The 20,649-nt window shown below is 44.2% G+C and overlaps 1 protein-coding gene across 3 annotated transcripts in view; it reads right to left on the bottom strand.

Annotated features, from left to right (window-relative positions):
* KCTD1 (potassium channel tetramerization domain containing 1) overlaps window positions 1-20,649 on the bottom strand; it is a 174,246-nt gene that overhangs the window by 41,057 nt on the left and 112,540 nt on the right. For all 3 annotated transcript variants that reach the window (XM_026496137.4, XM_057313167.1, XM_026496136.4), the window contains exon 2: window positions 4,512-4,690. In XM_026496137.4, coding sequence (XP_026351922.1) covers window positions 4,512-4,690 — 179 coding nt within the window. The remainder of the gene's footprint in view (window positions 1-4,511; window positions 4,691-20,649) is intronic.

The following is a 20,649-nucleotide window of genomic DNA, read 5'->3' as shown; positions in this document are numbered from 1 at the left end:
GAGGCCGTGTCATTTGGTACCAATCTTAATTACTTATGATAACTGACTTAGATACCTAGGTTTTGTTGTTATCAATGATGTTAATAATGGGTAGCTTAGATTTTTAAATCAGATATAATCAGGTCTGTCTTTAAAACGTGCAGGGCCTGGGGCAAGAGTCCATGTGAGGCCCACCTCCCATGTCTAGATACTTACAACTTATCAATCAAGCTAGCAAACTGTCCAGCAAAATATGTTCTATCTTCTTTGTAAATCCATTAAAAATCTTTTTTTTTTGTGATGGTGATCTATTTTTTCACTTTTGTTTTGTTTTACTTATTTGATGTAAAGTTATTGCAGATCTGAACTGGTGTTTTTCGGGGTGATTATAATTCCGAATAGGAAATGGAATGGGAAACTTGTCAGCTCCCTGGCAAGGGATCTATCTCCTTGATTCCCGAGGTGGCATGAATCAGCCTCGGTCTCATAAGCACCTCGAAAGAGCGGTTCTGCATCCTGCACAAAGCATCAGCAAGACAGAGCACATCACCGATGTCTGCACTACTGCCGTTAATTTGAAACCTTCAGTCCCTTCAGCGAGAAACCACCCGACGATGGATGTGAGTCACAATGTGAGTGATGAACCTTTTACCTTGTAAAATGTGAAAGTCAGCTCGCTTCTTTTGAATCCCTACTCAGGGCTTCCAAGCCTCCCCCACCCAAAGAAAGCACGGGGTATCCACACACAGTGGAACCAGGTAACCTTGGTAATCAAAGAAATGAAGATCAAAAGGTATTTTCTTTTGGTGGGATGGCCATTACGATATAGCCTGAAACACTCATTTAGGAAGGAGACGACATTCACTCGGAGGGACCATATATGTTGGTGCTGTTCAAAGCCAGATGGTGAAAATCAGGATCTCTCAGATTTTATTGGTCTGAGGCAGGATGGCGCATGGCCTTTTAATGCTTCCCAGGTGCTTCTAATGTTTAGCTGTGTGGTCCGTTGTACCACTTTCTGGGGTTCTAAGAGTAATCTTTAGCCAAGAAGGCGATAAACAGAGACAGAATAAAAAGTCACCTAAAATATTTCAAAATGGAATAAAGGATCTTTGCAGGACCTTTGAAATTGTAGAAAGACATGACATCTTTTACGATCCCTTACTACAAACAAATTAGGACTTTTACACTACAGGTCTCCTCTTGAAATCCTAGAAAACAAAACCAAGGAAAAAGCCCTCCTCCCCTCTGGGCTACACCAAGGGAAAGGCAAGGGAGAGAGGATCCAGGGTGTGCTGAGGAGGGGAGGGGCGGGGAGAGGGAATGGCCCTGTGGGAAGGGTTCAAAGTACCCTAGAATTTAGAGAACTGGAGTTGGGGCTATGTGTAATTCTATGGTCATGGGCAACCTAATCTCCTAGGATTTATCCCCAAAGGTTGATTTATCCCCAAAGAGACTTTTCTCAGAAGCTGGAAGGAAGAGCTGACATGTATAAGAAAAACACGAAACTCTTTCTCCCCTGTATCTTTGACTATGAACATATATGTATGGGTCCCATTAAACTGATTGTTGCCTTGATATGAACATGGAGTGAGTTACAAAACACACACACACACACACACACACACACACACACACTCCAAGAGGGAGCAGAGTAGTCAATTCAACATCTAAACCACAGTCATCTGCTTTAGGTGTAAGCAACAGAAAGAGAAGTCACTTTGTAAGGCTTGTTTCAGAGTCAAACATAAGCTTACAAAATATCTCCCTGACAATAAAGATGATCTTGGAACAGCTCAGCAGTTCTGGGACAGGTAGGGTAGGGGCGTCAAGATCAAGGACCGGAAGGTGCCGGCTAGGAGTCCCTCCAGCCTGCAGTCCATTCAGGAAGAATCCAAAAGTGAGCCTGTTTCCATGGTCTAGGAAATGAAGGAATGGGATATATTTGGTATTTGGAAGGCAGTCTGAAGAGAAACAATTGCTGGGTTTGGCAGAGGTTAAGCATAAAGGCAATAGTATGTGTTGGGCACAGGGCCATGGCGTGCTTTTCGTAATCACATTTAATCCTCTCAATAACCTTGCAAGAAGACGTATCTGTGTCTATGTTACAGAGAGAAGACCGGCACTTAGAAATTGGACCTGTCCTTGGCCAAACAACTACTAAACGGCAGAGTCAGCATTCAAACGTGGGACTGATGAACCATGAATTATTTTTGATGTTGCTCCCATGATACTGTGGCCCAGCGGTGACAAGGAAGTGTAAGGAAATTCAAATTATGATGCATGGAAGGATCAGGTTGGGGGGGAAGTAGGTTTGGTGAGATTTTAAAAAAAATCTATGTCTAGTTCGGCAGAGTCCAATAGAAACAAAAAGCAAGACACATGTCATTTGGGGTTTTCTGGGAGCCACATTAAAAGAGTAAAAGGAAACAGGTGAAATTAAATTTAATGACATTTTATTTAATTCAGTATATTCTCACTCCAACATGAAATCAATAATAAAAAACTATTGAGATATTTTACTTTTTGGGGGGGATACTAACTCTTTACAATCTAGGACATTTTGATTTGGACCGGCCACATGTCAAGTGCTCAGTGGCTGCACGTGGCTGGTGGGGGCCATATGAGACAGCGCAGATGTCCAGAGTACTGAGATCACGGAATGCGACGCATGCCTCAGGGTGTGGATAAGGAGGAACCGAAACTAGACTCTTAGAAATACCCAGGCACAGGTGGCCAGAGGAAGACTTTCCAAGTGAGACACTGATCGAGGTCTTTCAAAGTAGCAAACTGTTCGAGAGAAGAACTGAATGAATAGAGTCTCCAACGAATTTCTACCTCCTACCACTGCAACTGGCTAAGTGACACAGGGGAGCTTCCCAGAAACCAACCCCCCCTCCCGGGGGGCTTTAGTCCCTAAGGAAGAGACTGACCCTGCTGCAGGGAGCACTTGAAGAAAACCTACTACTTATGTCACATGCACATGGGGTAATTATTAACTTCCCTCCTGGATCAGAGTTGAAAAATCTGACTGAAGCAAAAGGCCATCGGATCAGATCCGTGAATTTTGCTACAGCTAAGGGTTTGCTTTTTGACTCCTGTATGTTTTGGGGCTTGGCCCCTAGAATTAAGCGCTCACGTGAAGAGGCACAGCGATTTTCGTTTGTTGAGGTTGGTATTAGCTTAGAAGGAATGGAAGTAAGTATTTTTTTTAAAGAAACATTACTTAGATCACGATAGTCTTGGGAAATACAGCCATCACATAGCCAGACTTTGGAGGACTTATTACAACGAGCTTAGGGAAAGTGGGGACTCAGTAAAACGAATCACTGACTGACAGCATCATTTCATTGAAAAATACATAGGTTTTTTTGGTAATTGAAGTAATAGTCATTTGTGTTTTTTAAAAAATCATTTCACTTTGCAGAAATCAAATCTGGAAATCAAGAGAGAAAATACTTCCTCTTTCTTCTTCTCAAACTTCACCTTCTTTCATAAAATATCAGGCAGTAGAGTGAGAATAAGAAAAACAAACAAAAAAGGGGTCTTCATGCGGTTATCAAGATGCCGCTGATTTTCAGGTCAGTGCTGTGTGTTCGGGCTGTAAAGCTCCCTGCTGTCCGTTACTTTAAAGCCACTGGTCCCTCCCCGAAGCCCAAGTGGTGTGCTTCCATCCGAGATGAGCAGAACCAAGCAGAGAAACCCCCTTTTTCCTGACTTTGGCCCCCATGAGCTCCTGCCTCCTCCTCTACCCACCCGCAGAGCTGGTGAAGATCAGCTCCCTTAGAGGATCTGGGCACAGCCCCCAAATCCAGGCAGAGCCAGGAGGGGTGTCCCGGCAACAATAACAAAGCAAACTGTTGCCCTGGAACTCCTCTAGAAGTGGTGGGAGGGCACACGGGAGGGGGTGTCTCACAAGCATCGAGTGTGTACTGCCTATTTGTAAACCACTCTCCCCTCTTCAGACACTTTCTATATTTACTTATCTGCCTTGAGTGCTCAGAAATCCCACTGCTCTTTTAATTTTTTTTTAAAGCAAGACTATCTTGGCTTCCTGGACTTTTGCATACTGTTCTAAATATACTGCTCCACTCACTGATAAGAGTCTCTCATTTTTTTTTTCTCTAGTTCACAAGTTGGTGGGCCAAACGATCTCCCAGAAAATTCTAAGAACTGATAAGAATGTGTGTTTTAGAAGAAAGGGAAAGAAGAAAACTTTCGTGGGAGGTAGAACTCATCCTTCTTTTTGTTACTACATTGAGAGACACCAAGATCTTGGCAAGGCAGAATATCCTAAAACTCCACTCCCATGTGACGGGTCTACGCATACCCCACCCCGCTGTGGGTCAGGCCCTCACTGGGCCGAGATTGACAGCCCCACCCCAGAGCAGCCCCCGTAGCCTGGCGTTCCTGTTCTAACCCCCGCCCCGCCCCAGGGAGGCCACACTGCTGCTGTGCTGGTCAAAGGAGAAACAGTTAGACCATCAAACACATGCACTTTTGAGCAGACTTTTCCTTTTTTTTCAGATTACCTTGATTCGGGGTATTTGGTGAGGGTGGCCAGGCTGCTGGTGTACATGTGGCCGCCCACATCAATGTGCACGGGCGCATTGGACTTTGTGAGCTGGGCTGGAGTAGGGATGCCTTGGTTGTTCAGTGGAGACGCAGGAGATCTAGTGATCAGAGGTCTTGACATATTGGGTCGACTGTCCTACAGAGAGATAAACAAGTTGAGACACGTTTTCGTTTTTTCCGCGGAGAGACAGGAAACACATGCATCATAAAGAATAAGCCAGAGCCGAGCGTTGATATTCATTCGGCAATACAATCTCCCCAAATCAGCAGGCTCTCACTCTCGTTGTAATGAATATTAGAAACACCGAATCTGTAACACAGAAAAGGAAAACTTCCCATGCTCGGAATCAAGGAGCCGAACTAATGCTCACTTCCAATCATCCTGAGCTCTAGGACGGCTTATTTCACTAATGAATCCTCGCATTTAACAACTGGTAAATGGCACGTGGAGAGCTACCACTCATTCCAAAGGAAAAGACAATCAACATTTAAAACAACCCACGTCTAAAGAGAATACGGATGCTTTATCCTTCTCTTTGGAAACTTACTGCTGGGCAGTTGAGATAAATACAGACCTTTTCAGCACTTGTGTTCTGCAAAATGTTTTCCTTGATTCCTAGTTTTCAAATCAGGAGAAGAGGGTAGGACTAGCATGGCCATCAGCACACATTCTCAAGGCAACCTTGTAAATAGGCACCAGAAGTTCATCAGTCGAGAGATTAAAAAAAAAAAAAATCAACACACACTCTACCCGTGTGTTGTCTGCTTCTCTCTCTGTAAGACTGTGGGTCTGGGGACACTTTGGAAAGACTGTACCCTTCGGTGGTAAGTATGTGCTTGCGAGCCACGAGCAAGCCGCTCTTTTCTCTGCCAGACTTCTCGGAGACCGAGCTTCCCGGGGTGGCCCTGGGGCAGGTGCCGCTGGAGCGGTCCCACAGGCAAAGGTGGCAGTGGGAGGGGAAGAGCAGACGGAGGACATCACAGGGTGGCCGCCAGAGCATGCTGAAGGAAGTGTACTCTTGAGGAAATAAAATACTACGGCCCTTCCATGGATACAATATAAATATTTCAAACACTATCCAAACACGGTCGATTGCTTTTAAATAAGAGCCCAAACCACAGACAAGTCAAGTCAGGTCTCTGGCACTCAATGAAGGGGTCAAATATTTAGAGCCTGCAATTGAGGAATAAGCTAAAATAGCACTTATGTCTGAGTTCTGCCAGACTAACGCCACAACGATACGCTCAGATTTATCACTGAGTCAGAGATTGTTTTCAAACACGCAGACAATGTGCAGCAAAGCCAGTGACGAGGCATTATAAAGGGATTCTGAAAAATGCCTTTGATGGAGATTATAAAGGGGAAGTCATCTAGGTTTTGTGCATAAAACCCAGCACGATAAAATATAAATTTGCAAAACATCATGGATTTTATGATCTGAAACAGCTTTAGGAGTTACCTGGGGCGCAACTGTTAGACTACTTAGCATGAACCACATGTCCAGGCAAGACTGCGAATGCACGCGCTTTCTGAAACTCTGCAGCTCCCATGAACGGGGCGGGATGGGGCCTTTACACGAAACGCTGACCATCTGTGTTGTGCTTCGCTCCATGCTGAATTAAACAGGGCCCAGAAACAGTCATAGGAAAAGAGTTCATGTTTTATTTCTTAAATTGGCTGGTCGGTTCATGGGTGTTCACTGTATTATTCTTTATGCGTTCCTGTGTATTTTTAATAATGCAAAATGGATATTAAAAAAAACATAAACGGATGTTTGTAGCACACAGAGAAGAGAAACTGAAGAGGTCCGGGATGGGGAAAATAACTAAAAACCAAAAATACGGTTGGTAGAAAATATAAAACAGCTAAGGTTGGAAAATATTAAAAGTCAGCACTTTAAAATTCAAATGACAAAGAACAGCACTTTTCCTTTAAAAATGCAATCCCATCGCCTCTACTTTTGAGAGCTACTTCCTACCTGGCTCAAGACACCCCCCCCCCACGATGTGCCCCCTCCCTGCTACAATGCATCCCATCACGGCGCTGCAGTGTCTGTAATAGTTTTTCAATTGGACACATTCTGTATCCTGCCTGAGGGCACTCGGGCGAAAATGAACAGATTTGCAGGGTTAATACTGTAGTTAGACTGTGACCTCATTCAGCACAGCTCCAATACTGCGAGGTCTATATAGAAGGAGAAAAAAATTAAAGCATAACTGATTGGTTGAAGGATTCCAGATTTCCCAGAATATACACCATCTACATTGTAAATCATGAATGTATGGATATTGCTAAATTTAAAATTAAGCCGGTGTTTCTTCTTCGGTGTGTGGGGGGGAATTAACCCTTAAGGGCCCCGAGGGAGTTTCCCAATGGCTGGCTCAGGGCAACCCTGGCAGGACTGTCAAGTATGGGAACTGTCTTTGGTGAGCCGCCCAACTTCCTCCCCTTCGCGTTCTCTCTCCATTCTGGGAGCCTTCCCTGGTCTGTGTGTCCCATTAGTTAGATCACTTCTAAGGCACTTTTAAGTCTAAGGCAGACTGAAAGAACTTTGCAAATCCACAGACTGTGATGGGAGGAGGATATCTGGGGCTGGGAGGTCTTGGCATTTATAGCGGATACTCGGTTATCTATGGCTTCTACTCCAGATGTTTCACCTTACACCTTCTGGCAACCCCCTTCCTCGCCAATGGCTTTCTCTTCTTTCTCTCGACACTGAGGTTCCAGATGGGGTGCCTGTACCCGCAGCAGCCATCGTCCTACCAGCCCCAGGAGAAAGCCACTGCCCGGGATGGCCAAGCTGAGCTGGAAAGGACCTAGGTTCTCGTGACAGTGTTGACACACCGAATCAACCATCTCTGAGCCTATCTCTAGAGGTCCCGTTACTCGGGAAAATAAAGTTCCTTATTTTTAAAGCTAGTCTGAGTTGGGGTTTCTGGTACCTATCCTGACAGAATACCCTTCCTTTACACGCGGCTGCCTCCCTGTGAGGTCATCTGGCTTGGTGAGACGTGGCCTGTGATGCCAAGAACAGCTGCCCACTGACAGATGCAGAATTTTCTACCGTATTATGACCATTTGCAGCTCCACTTCTCCATCTGCCTTTCCTCTGATTGCTCACCCAGCATCCTCTCCGTTTGGATGTCTTTTTAGTATGATTTCCGAGGAAAGGCAGACCGAACACTTTAACCGGGAAGGGTGCAAATGTCTCGGTTGTGCCATCATCACTCCTGAAGAAACAGTTCAGGGTACTGATGTGTATTCTGTGAGATGCCCAGACAGAAAGCTGTCTCTGACAGACTCCCCTGTGGAACAGTCCCCTCTACCTGGGAGAGAGGAAGCCTAACATGAAGCTACTTGGTTACTGGCCCTTCCTTGTGCAGCCCGTTGTTCTCTCCTTCCACCATACTTACTACCCTCTCCTAAGAGCAGGCACTGCACAAGAGAGAGCTATGCGACAGCAAATGTGACAGGATGGTGCCTGACCGCACTGGGCTTGTTGTTCAGTGGGAGACGGGAGCCAAGAAACAAGCAGCTGCTACCAGGCAGGGGAGGGCCAGGTCACCATGATAGCTGAATTGAAGGGACAGTAACCCAGGCTTGGGGGCGGGAGGACGGATGGGGAAGGTCCCCTGGAGACAGTCTAAGCTGAGATCTGATAGATGAGAAATCAACACACAGTGGGATGCTGGAAGGAGGGTTTCAAGCAGTATTGCCAAGGCCCCAAAGTCGGAGAGCACATGGTACCTTCTAGAAATTAAAAGTGCACCATGTTGTGAGAATTCTCCCATTAATTTTTTTCCCCAAGGTCTGGAGGGACAATGTAGGAAACAGAAGCTTGTACGATGATGGTCTGAGAACCACAGAACTAAATGTTAACTAAAGTGAGAAAAATAAAACCCACCACACATCCTTACATCTGCAAAGGGGGAAAGGGAAGAGGAAGGCAGCTAACAGCCAGCTTTCTAAACAGTGCTGTCCAATAGGGCTTTCTACAACAATGGAAACATTCTAGATCTGCTCCATTCAGAAAGGTGGCCACTAGCAACATGTGACTATTTGAGCATTTGAGTGTGGCTAGTGGAAACGAAGAACTGAATTTTAAATTTTATTAATTTAAATTGTAATGTACATAGCTACATGTGGCTAGTGGCTGTCCCACTGGACAGCACAGTAAATCTTGCTTGAATTTTTCTTAATATACGGAAGCCCAAATCACGACAGACTTGAACTTATCAGCTGTATTTTATTTATTTATTTATTTATTTATTTATTTATTTAATAAAGTATGTTTTTTAAAATTTTATTTTTAAGTAATCTCTACACCCAACGTGGGGCTCAAACTTACAACCCCGAGATGGAGTCGCATGCCCCACCAACCAAGCCAGCCAGGCCCCCAGCCCTGTTTAAATGGAGAAGCAGAGTTACTTCAGAAGTGAACACAAATGGCTTATGACCTCATAGCACTATTTCTCCCTTTTGACTGATTTTATGAAAATAAACGAAATTCATAGGCATGCGATGAGGAAAATGCAACATTTACAGCTCTCACAGAGAGAGCAGAGAGAAAAGACACGAGACACATTCCGTATGATTCCACTCCCACAAAGGTACAGACCACAGAACACATCCGGAAAGAGTGAGCTCAGGACACTGGCCACCTGTGGGGGGGTACTGACTGCGAGCGGTAAGAACGAGCCTTCTGGACTGCCAGACAAGTTCCAAATCTTGATCTGGGTGGTCCCACAGTTGTACACACGTGGACACTTAAGATTTATTCACTTTAAACTACTCAAAAAGAAAATAAACCGAAAAACAATCTTGGAAAAAACTTTAATCAAAACACCTTACTGTTCAAATACTCATCTAAATTTCTGTGAAATATTGCCTTTTTTAAAAGCTAAAAAGATGCTTATTATTTCCTCTCCCAGGATGCATCAATCTGCCTAAAGCACTCTGACGTGAAAGAGGCGTCTGAAATTTTACTTCAAATGCCTCTCTCCCCCGTTTCTATCCTGTATGGATTTCCCAGGCATGTTGATCAGTTTACCTTTAAAAGCTCCATTTCCCAGCTGCTTTCAGTCGGAGGATCCCCAGCTTAATCAACCCCCTCACCCACCCAGCAGAGCAGCAATGATTTTTTCGGTAGGAGAGTCCTTCAAGGGATTTGACTTCAGGCATCTTTCAAAAGCAGCTAATGAAAAATTTGCCTTCTAAATCTAACCTACCTGAGTGCTGTTCAAACAGGAGCCCCAGGGGCACCGCCTGGAACAAATGAGCTGAAGTTTAAACTGAAAGTTTGAATGACTTTATTTGTTAAAAATGTATGCCCCTGTCTTATGTCACGTTTCACTATCAAGTGGGACTCCATTACCTCTTTCACTGGGAAAAGCAGCAGGTTTCTTGGGGATATTTCCAGAAAAGCATGTCAATCGTAAAATACTTATCTATATTATTTGATATCGTAACTCATAACATTTAATAGAGCAATGAAGGAATTTAATACAAATCGTAGCTTTTCCACAAATTTCAACCTGGGTTTAAAATACATGTATTTATATCACACACAGAGACTCAAGCAGCCTCTATACGACATGGAATGCCCAGAGACTGGAGTGTTCCCGTTAATTCTATTTTCTGATAGTTGGCCAACCGCTTAGGGTATGCGAACTGTGATCACAGTATCTTATGCATGGACTCTGCTAGTTCCTAGGATGGAAATCTATGGTTGCCTTGGGAGTGCCAATCTCACTGGACTCACAGTAATGGTTCCTGTAGAAAAACAGCACTTTACTGACCACAGTTACTTAACTGTACAACAAGACTCCCAACCATAACGTCAATGTATTTTGTGAGAGATCTCATCGCTTCTTCATTCATTCAAGTAACACTTCACTGGGCTTCTACCACGTGTCAAGCTCTGTGGTCTCTACTGACTTCAACTAAATAGCAGAATGGCCCTGAAGAGAGAAAAAAAAAATCTTACAATTTCCCTTGAGTTTAAAAAAATAAAATAAAATAAAATAGCCCCAGCAGTGCTTTAAAATCAATGAGCATTGTATATATAGGTTACTTAGAGGACAGTTTCTGTCAGTGTCTGAAGACACCTGAGAATGAGGCCCCAAAGCCTTTGGAGCATCCCAATGTGACTTAAAATCTTCCATTCACTTTATCACAGGAGCCCCCTTCAAACGCACAGAACCTACTTAACTCTTGATCCATGCATTTATTTTTTTAAAAATTTTTAAAGATTTTATTTATTTGAGAGAGAGATAGAGAGCAAAAGTCGTGGGCAGAGGCAGAGGGAGAAGCAGACTCCCCGCTGAGCAGGGAGCCTGATGTGGGGCTCAATCCCAGGACCCTGAGATCATGACCTGAGTCAAAGTCAGATGCTTAACCGACTGAGCCACCCAGGCGCCCCTTAATCTATGCATTTAAAACAGGTGTGGTCACTGGTTTTCTTGCCCATAGGACACTAACTACTTATAAAAATTATCCAAAATTACATCATCCCCAAATCAAATGCCAGACTAGCTTAGATTGGAAAGTATATAATATACTGAAGAAAGATTTGTGCCCAAAATTAGTAAACGAAAACATGTTCTTAAGGTAAGACAACTTTCAAAACTTTATATAGCTGGAAAAGTTCCCTACACAGGGCACCCTACAGGTATAGGAGAAAGAGCCCTGGTTTTGGAATCTGGACCTGCCTTGAGCTCAGCCTTACCCTTCGTGTGATCTTTGAGAAGTTTCCAAACCTATCAGACTCCAGTTTCCTCATCTCTAAGACAGGGCTGCACCTTCCCACCCCACAGAGATAAAGCCTGCAGCACGTAAGACATGTTTGTGAAGGGGTACAGTACAGTGCTTGGCAGAGAAGGATGAAGGAAGTTTCTTTCCTTCTGCACACGAAAAGTGAAATCTCACAGAGCAGTAAACCAGATGTACAGAGGAGACGTCTATGGACCTACGGAGAACTACAAAGAACTTTAAAAATAGTTGAGAAGGTACGATCCATGGCTGAGAAAGCCAGCATTTTGCAGACAGAAGGATTACCTGGTGGGGTATGGATAAGTAAAAAGGCAAACAGGACAGAACAAGATGCTAGTTACGTGCTTTGGACAGGTGTATGAAAGGAAGTAGAGAATGAAATCACTATAGTATGCTCATAAAATGGCGCTTGAATTGTATGGGATTTTCCTTTTCAGATTAAAATCTTAATTTCACAGATTTAAAAAAAAAAAAAAAACCCAGAAAGCAAAAACAGGAGGCTTCCAAGTTGTTTCAAAATGACTAGCTACTGTGTTAAATTAATCTGCAATTGCTTCCTAATCTGAAATAGCAAAATGTTACTCTCCTTGCTGCTGGCCAAGAGGGGGGGCTACCAATGTTTATCTGTTTCAAGGCAGGATCTCTGTCAGAGACGCAGTGCATGCCCTCAACGTGCCTTTTTTTTTTTTCTTTTTCAAATGAAATATGTATCTGAGAAGCTCCCTTATTAGATTACCGAACTGGGACCATGAAAAGAACAACTATTTGCCAAAATTACCCCGCCTTCTTTCCCCCCCAAAGGAAAGTGAACTTGAAAAAAGAGACCGTTTTGATAGAATTTCGCTGTGCAAAAATAGTTGGATTGCTTTTTAAATTAGATCTCTTAGATATTTTTAAATGTACGTAAAACATCAGAGTATTTTAAAAAACACACTACTGCTCAACTATGGATGCTACTAATTTTTTTTTTAAATTCAAATATGGCATTAAAGTGAAAAACAGGCTCTGGAACAGTTCTACAGGGAAAGGCTATTTTTCAAAGATATGTGTATATGCAATAAAACACCCTGGAATTAAACACATCAAAATATTAGTAGGGGTTAGGACTGGCTGATGATGTTATGGGCAAATTTTGTTTTTGTTTTTATTCTCTCGTGCTCTGTGAGGTTGAACATTTATTATTCTTGACATTTTAAAAAACTCTGTTTTTTAAAAGGAAAAAAATGTATTGTCCAATTAAATCAATTCGTACATCCTCTTGGCATGCTGCTATATTTTACCTTCATAATCAGTGTTCTTATTTTTTTGACATTTTTGAAAAATGACTGAACGAAGAAATACAGAAATGGAACCGAAGTTTAGGATAATGCCTCCTTTCCCTTTATTTTCTTGCCAGGGAGGAAATGTGCGGAACAGAAAATTAAAGGGGCCTCAGGTCATGGTAAGCTCATATTTAGCTGACACAGAAGTCTATTTACTTGGATCCTGAAAGAACGGGGCAGGAGTGTATGGTTTCCACACTCTTGGGAACTATCTGGTCATCTGTACCCTCCCCCATGCCCCTCCATTCCCAGATCCAAAACACAGCAAAAGCAAGATGATAAAAGCTGTCCGTGCTTTTATCACCTCCCATGTTTCCAGAAGTTGGTGTTCTGCACGCGCTCTCTTGGAAGGAGAATGCAAACAGCAGCAGAGGCTGGCAGTGAAACTGTATCTAACGCTCCTAGAAGGCCTTCTAGTCTGAAATCAGAAACCTCTGCACAATGTTAAGTATTATCACCGTTTCACAAAGAAGGAAGTTGATGGTGGGGTCAAGTGGCTTAGCCTATAATTATCTAGGAATGAATTTACGGCAATATTTTACACACTAGCCACTGTGTACCAGGATAAGGTTACCACTCTCCGTTACTAGGCTCTCCACCGTCTGGCTTTCACGACAGAAGGGACAGATTTACCTTGCTCGAGCCACATTCTTCCACTTGGTCTGTTCTGAAATGAACACGACTGGCTGGAGGGTTAGGAGGACGGTCAGTGGTTATGAAGAAGGCAGGAGCCAGCTGGCCCAGCACGCGGACTCCTCCCCCCACCCCCACAGACGCTGTATTTCCCCACGACAGAGAACTGGCATTTTATTTACTCCTCTAACTGCTAGTCCTAGATCTTAACTACAGGACACATCTGCGTCTAAATAGACAATAAACTTGACTTATTGACTTCTTGGATGTGGTCATAAAAATTCCTTGTCTAGCAGTGTCAAAAGCTAAATGTGTTCCTTCAAACCTTAACTGCATCCCTGGGAACCTCCTCTTAAGATCCTTAGATGGCTAGTTGCTTGACCTTTGTGCATTAAAAAATAAAAAAATTAACATACACAGCTTTCAAAATACGCTAGCCTACTCTAACTCACGAAACAGATGTTTCAAAAAGTTCATTTGCTCATTTGTTCATTCATATAGAAAATGTTGGCTGGCTATTCTATTTGGAGCGCGGCTAGGGCAAGGTGGAATTGAATTTTTCAGGGAGTTGCCAGTCTTCTTTGGGAATTAGCCATATGCACAGAGAGCTCCTGAAGACAAGAGAACCCCATGTGAATAGAAAAATTTTAAAATCAAATCATGCTTTAAATGCTCTGAGAACTGGGGGGCGGGGGCGGCGTGCCTGGGTGGCTGAGTTAGTTAAATGTCGGACTCTGGGTTTTGGCTCAGGTCATGATCTCACGGGTTGTGAGATCGAGGCCCTTGTACGGCTCTGGGCTCAGAGGAACGTCTGCTTGAGATTCTCTCCGTCTGCCCCTCCCCTTATGTGCTCGCTCGCTCTCAAATACCTGGATAAATCTTTAAAAAACAGGGGTGCCTGAGTGGCTCAGTCGGTTAAGTGTCTGCCTTAGTTCTGGTCATGATCTCAGGGTCCTGGGATCGAGCCCCACATGGGGCTCCCTGCTCAGTGGGGAGTCTGCTTCTCCCTCTCCCTCTGCCGCTCCCCCTGCTTGTGCTCTCTCTCTCTCTTTCAAATAAATAAATAAATAAATAAATAAATAAATAAAATCTTCAAAAAATAATTTAAAAAAGTAAATGCTCTGAGAACTACTTACTGACACTCTTAAGCCAATCCCTTTAAGGGCAAGCACTACTCTGGTACAGCAAGGAACACACTTCTCTTGGTTGCACGAACCCAGAGTACATTATTGTTAAATAACACGTACGTATACTTAGCTGTGCCATGTGACAAGGATCAGAATAATTTCTGACCCAACTATTTTTTAAAAGAGGGAACTCCTGCAGTACGTGTGACAGTACTGACACCCACTGCGGTTTCTCAACTCAGGGTTCTTCAGAGGAGGGGACAAAGGAGCGGCTCAAGCTGCAGCCCGAGCCACGTCACTGCCGAGTTCCGGGGCGTTGGCAGCCACATCATGTCACTTCAGTCTTTCCACTGAGAATATACGCCGCTGGACCAGATGGTCTATAATGCTTTTTTCAGTCCTGAGTTTTTACTATTCTGTAATTTAAAAAAAATATCAGCCACAGAGATTCCAATATCTTAAGGAAGCTACTAGCATTTTAGGAGGTCACAGTTGGAATTCCAATCTTTTTTTGAAATCAAGAACCGGCCCTGAAATGAAAGGCATTCCAAAAGCATGAATGCAAAAGAAAAAAAGAAAGAAGCCAGCACAGAGAGGTTCCTGAGCAGTCACAGCATTTTCTCTAGCTGATTAGGAAGATTAAATTTTATTATTTTTTAAGTTATTTATTTATTTATTTATTTATTTATTTATTGGAGAGAGAGAGAACTGGAGCAGGGAGGGGATGGAGGGGTACGGGGGGGGGGGGGGGCAGGGGGAGGGGCAAGATTCCAGGACCCTGAGATCATGACCTGAGCCAAAGCCAGACGCTTAACCGACTGAGCCACCCAGGTGCCCCGGAAGATTAAAGTTTAATCACTACAGTTTGTATTTGCCTTCACCGACAGGAGGAGGAAACAGGCAATAAAATAGGGCTCTTGATGAACAGAATGGCTACTTCAGAGATGCTTTACTTGGCACCGTTTAATGGGAGCACTGTTTATTTATTTATATGTTGCATTGTTCTAAATACAAGAGCTGTCTGAAAGCCGCTTGAGATCCCCTCATAGAATAGACAAAAAATCGTGTTAGTGATATAAAATGGAGGCTTTTTAATAAAGTAACACTCTCTTATAGGCATATCAGTGTCAACTTTTCAAAAAGACCTATTGGGTGATAAAAAAAAGGGGGGGGGGCGATGGAGGGAAGCAGTCCTGGTGCTTCCACACCGAACCAACAGGTGGTGCGCGGTGTTGAGAGGCAGGCCGGAGGGCTAGCGGGTTGCCGAAAGTGCTTCTCCTGGGTGAGCTCTGGGGCCGGGCGGGATCTTTACGGTGAGAAGATGTACACGGATTCTCTCGGGGTTGTTTGGGTCATCCGGGTACTTAGTTACATGATTCTGTTGAAGCTGCTAGTGGGAACTGGGGTGACTCAGTGGGCTACCCTGGCTCTGCTCCTCGGGAGGTGGCCGATGCTGGGTCGGCCGGCAGCCAACTGGGGGGCCGAGAGGCCCGACAGCGCCCACAGCTGAACCACCAGGCCTGGTATGAGCGCAGCGCACTCGCGTCTCGGGATATTTTTGAGGGGACGGTGGCTGATGAAACTTCCTGCTTAGGAGCAGATGGGAGAGAAGATAGCATTGAAAACACAGATTAGCAAGAAGGCGAATGAGCAGTGAAGACAGCAGCCAAACAGTCATCCTCCTCGTTACTTCACCGCAACGAGCTATTCTGTACAATTTTCACACTGTAAAGCAGACATCTGTGTTCTTGGAGAAGTATCTTAAAATAAATACCAACAAGAGTAAAAAAAAAAAAAAAAAAATCCCAAACCAACTTTTTAAAGATCAACCTGATTGGCAAGAAAAGTTTGGTACAAAAATGGAAATGCATTAGAAAAAAAAAAATCATACCTGGAATTTACATACTGCCCTATGTGCATGCAGTAGTTGCCTACTAGATCCTAGAACTCCAAAGGCCTTATGAACAACCATAACCCACAGCCTTCCGAAAGGTCCAGAGGGGAAGGAGGGGAAGGCCAATACTGTCTTCCGCAAAGAAGGCAAACTGAGGCAGGAATATTTAGATTAATTGCCCAAGGTTAAAAAAAAAAAAGTAGCTGATTTAAAGTTAGAAGCAAAATATTCTGGGATCTAAGCCTGCATTCTCTCGTCTCAAATGTGCTGTCTCTGTCTGGGGCAATCTGGTAGTGTCCGACCCACTAGGACTTGGATCAGACTCTGAAAACAGGCCTTTCACTTGCCTGTGGCAGCAGACGGCGCTGCACCGAGCACTTCCGTCAGGGGAAGGGAACCGTGCAGCAGAATGCCTTTGGTATTCTTAAGAGCCCCAGCTTAATTTTATTAGATGCTTATTTAACCACAAGACCCACTATGGCATGCCCAGACAACCACGGAGGTGGCAGAGCGAGGTGGGTAAATGCAGTGCTGTCTAGAAAGAAAAGCGGTCAGCGGTAGAGAAGCAGGACAGGGACAGAGGGCAGGCTGAGAAGATACAAGAGAATATGAAGGAACAGAAAAGGGGGCAGAGAGTGAGAAAGGGACAGGGATGTGGGAGGGAGATGGGAAAGAAAGTGATGGAGAGGGAAGTGCAGGAGAGACAGGAGGAGGGAGCGAAAAGACAAGCCTGTGTGCTGGGGGGACTGGACTGGACGGGACCGGACCGGACTGGTTTTCCCTCATTTCCCAACCACATCCGTCTACTTATCTACTCAGGAGGTCAGTCTCTGATGCCTACCCATCTCTTTTATCCTCTTGTTCACCCCATACTAGGATCTTACTAGATCCTTCTATGTAGGTAGCCGTGAGGGAGGTTTAGGAGGAGGGTTGAAAGGGCTCTCCAGGTCTTGCAGTTTGCTGTGCTCGTCCCTGTAACACATCTGAAGCACCCCTCTCCGTACTGCTTCCCTGTGAAGGCTGTGGGGCTGAAGCCTCATTTTTAGAGAACCACGTAGATCCTTCACCTGGGGAGAAAGTTCACTGATACCCGGGCTCGCCGATAACCGGGTCTAGCCCATACAGCCTGTGCAGGGTCACAGGCATCAACTGAAAGCCTACAGATACAATCAGAATGAAACGGGGGGTAAGCACTACCCAGGTTTTTTTTTCCTATCAACTCCCCACAGTACTTAATGAAATACTTTTTTAAAAATCTTTGCACACAGTAGAAAAGGAGTAAACCGTACTGATGAGGAATAAAGCAGTCTATCCTTGAGTGCTCTCATCTTCCAGTAAACGACCTCAGTGATTTTTCCTTCGGGGCAGTGGCCCTCAAACACTTTCTGATTTGTTACCTACCCCTCCCATCTGTCGCAGAAAAAATAAACAAACCCCACAATCTCATGGCACTGGTAGGCCCAAATTTTAATGAAGGCAACATGAAGCACTAATGAGGTGATAGGGACTTTGTGGAAATAAATGCATAATCCTTCCCATTACAGAAGCCTATTTATTTATTATAGGGAATATAGTAGTGGGAAGCACTACGGTGCTGTCACACCGCACAGGAAGCCACCCCCGCCCCCAACACGGGGAGGAAGGCAGGCAGCTCCAGGCCTGCCAAGGAAACTCCGGGGCTGGCCGTGTTTGCCAAGGTTTGCAAAACGACAAGAAGGCGGCCGACCAGTTCTGTGGGGCTGGCTGACGCTGGATCAGCTCCGAGGGACAGACTGGGGCAGGTGGCGTGGGGTCGACCCGGACGTGGGCCTCAAAGCCCTTTCGGCAAATGAGATGTGCTCGGAATTCCCCCCCGGAATCCAGCAGACTACAGGCCCGCGGGGACCTGGACTGGCTTCTGCTCACTCCGTGCCAGTCTGGAGTACAGAGCGCGGCATTCAGTAGGCGCTAAATAAACACTTACTGAAGAACGGGATACTGAATGCCAAGAAGAGAATGTAAAAGGTGGGCACGCCAGAGCCGCCCCCATCTTTCACCGTCCCTCACACAGACTTCCTCCTCTGCTCTCCAAACACCTCGTCAAGTGTGGGAAACCACTTTGGAAGAGAGAAGGGGGCAGAAGGGGAAAGAGAAAATGAACCTGGCGCCGGACCGGGCAGAACGCTTCAAGTAACAGAGCGCAGCAACGGGGCCACACGTCATGTCCACGCGGAGACTACAGAGGCGTTAAGCATAACGTAGGTGCACATTTATTCTGTAATAGAAGCAATACCGTGTTTAAGTGAAGTAAACTATTTTATGGTATAATCTTAAGAACTGACAACTACTCCTTATAAATTCTACGGAGAAAAATGATCACTGACACTTGAACAGGGGGATACAGAGGCAGAACACGGAGTCGGGAGCTCGGGGGCTGCAGCGCTGGGCTTCAGTCCTCCAGCCACCACACACACCTGCTGGGTGACCCAGCCCTCTGTGCCTCAGTTTCTCCATCTTTCAGATGGTATTAACAACACCTTTCATTGTTATGGTGACAAATCCACAATTCACATAAAGAGTAGAAAGTCAGTGAAAAGCACTTACCTAGTTCCTGGAATATAACCAAAAACAATAGGTACGTCTATTATTTTTAACGATGGCTTTAAAGATTTTGCAAATGATAAGTGTTCTTTTTAAAGTGATCATATCTAAGGGATACTTACAAAATACAGGTCTGCACAGAAGCTGCCCTTCTGCTCATCTAACCATTCTTACTGGTTCTCTATTTCCCACTGGTTCTGACCCTGCTGTGAAGTCGCAGCTTACTTTACACCCGGCAGTATGCGGGGCTGCGCAAACACCGGACACAGAGACTTAGCAGAGGTGATACACATGATCTGCTATATATAATACACGGCAAGAACTGCTGATATTATTCACCACCACCAATAAGCAGTAAATCCTTTTTGTCCTGCTTTTACTTCTCAGAGCTCTCGAAGCACAGTGTCTGTCTTGATGAGGACACGTGGTGAATGAAACTTTGCCTGACAATGATGTCGAATCTCATGAGTACTGCATTTCCCGTATCTCCAGAAACTCCTGACTCTGACGACGGCCTTGGAGAGCCCCTGTGTAAAGACTCCCCCGTGTGAGTAGAAGTGCCCTTGGAGACCCAGAACACGCTTCCTTTCCATAGCTCTGAAGTAGGACCAATAAGCCAGATGAGACTCTGGTATGCGAGTGATGTTCACACATTAACTCCTTGTTTCTAGGTCAATTCAGTATTACTTGGAAAAGTGTTTCCTGCGGAAACAAGTAAAAAGAATTCTAAATCTTCACATTGGAAAATCTGCTGGCCTTCTAATGGAAACCCTAGACCAAACGGTCAATCAATTGAAGTCAACAAAAATTGCACTTAGCTTCCTGGCCTATTCTAGCTGGAGATGATCTGGGTATTAATATTCACTCAACCATTTATATACACGAAGACTCAAAATAAATCCCATCACTGGAATTATTTTATCTGCTAATAATGCACTTGATATCCTGTGTCATATAGTTGGTATATGGAAATTAAAATGTTAAACAAATTAAGCAGTGATTACCACTTCTCTCTCCAAAGCTATATTAAGCTATATTCAGTTGCACTAACATAATTTAGCTGGATGATAATAAAGGAGATAGGAGGGGGCCAGAAATTAGCATACTTGAAGTGTAAAAAATAATTGTGGAGAGGGACTACAGTGGTTTTAGGTAAAAGTTCTATATATTCACAGCCAATTGCTGTCATTTATCCCTCTTAATTTAAAAATCTGTAAGAAAGCATCAAAATCAATTCAATTCAGTCTTAATGAGACAGCTCTAGCAGAAGCCTATTCACTGTACCTGTTCTAATTAGTATGAATGTGTCCTCCACGTCAAATCTGACAATACACTTAACTAAATTAATGTTAATCCCATAACACAGGATCATATTTGAGTTAGCAGCTCTAACACGGAATTTGCATATTAATATTTTGATACAAACGGCAAATAAAATCAGGGCTGGAAAAGAACTGGATTGTGACTGTTTCCCCCAAAAGGGAAACTGAGGTTCAAGGTGAGGGGCCCACAGCTGACAAATGTCTGGAAAGCATGGATTCAATGCATGTATGCGCCCAGCTATTTTCTCCCTGCCGTCTCCTGAGAGACACCTGGAGTCCTATGTCATCTTGTAAAACTATATGGAAGTCAGATGATATCCCATCTAAATTATTGATGAGGAACAGCATTTGTTAAGATTTCAAAACAGAAGACCTCAGGTACCCCCGTGGAAGTTATTAAGTATAATTCTTGCTTTTTAATTGCCACTTAAGCTAAAATTACTAC

The sequence above is a fragment of the Ursus arctos genome, unplaced genomic scaffold (assembly GCF_023065955.2).
Source record: "Ursus arctos isolate Adak ecotype North America unplaced genomic scaffold, UrsArc2.0 scaffold_17, whole genome shotgun sequence".
In the NCBI taxonomy this organism is placed as follows: Eukaryota; Metazoa; Chordata; class Mammalia; order Carnivora; family Ursidae; genus Ursus; species Ursus arctos.
Note: the sequence above shows the minus strand (reverse complement) of the source record. Positions and strands in the feature narration are given on the sequence as shown.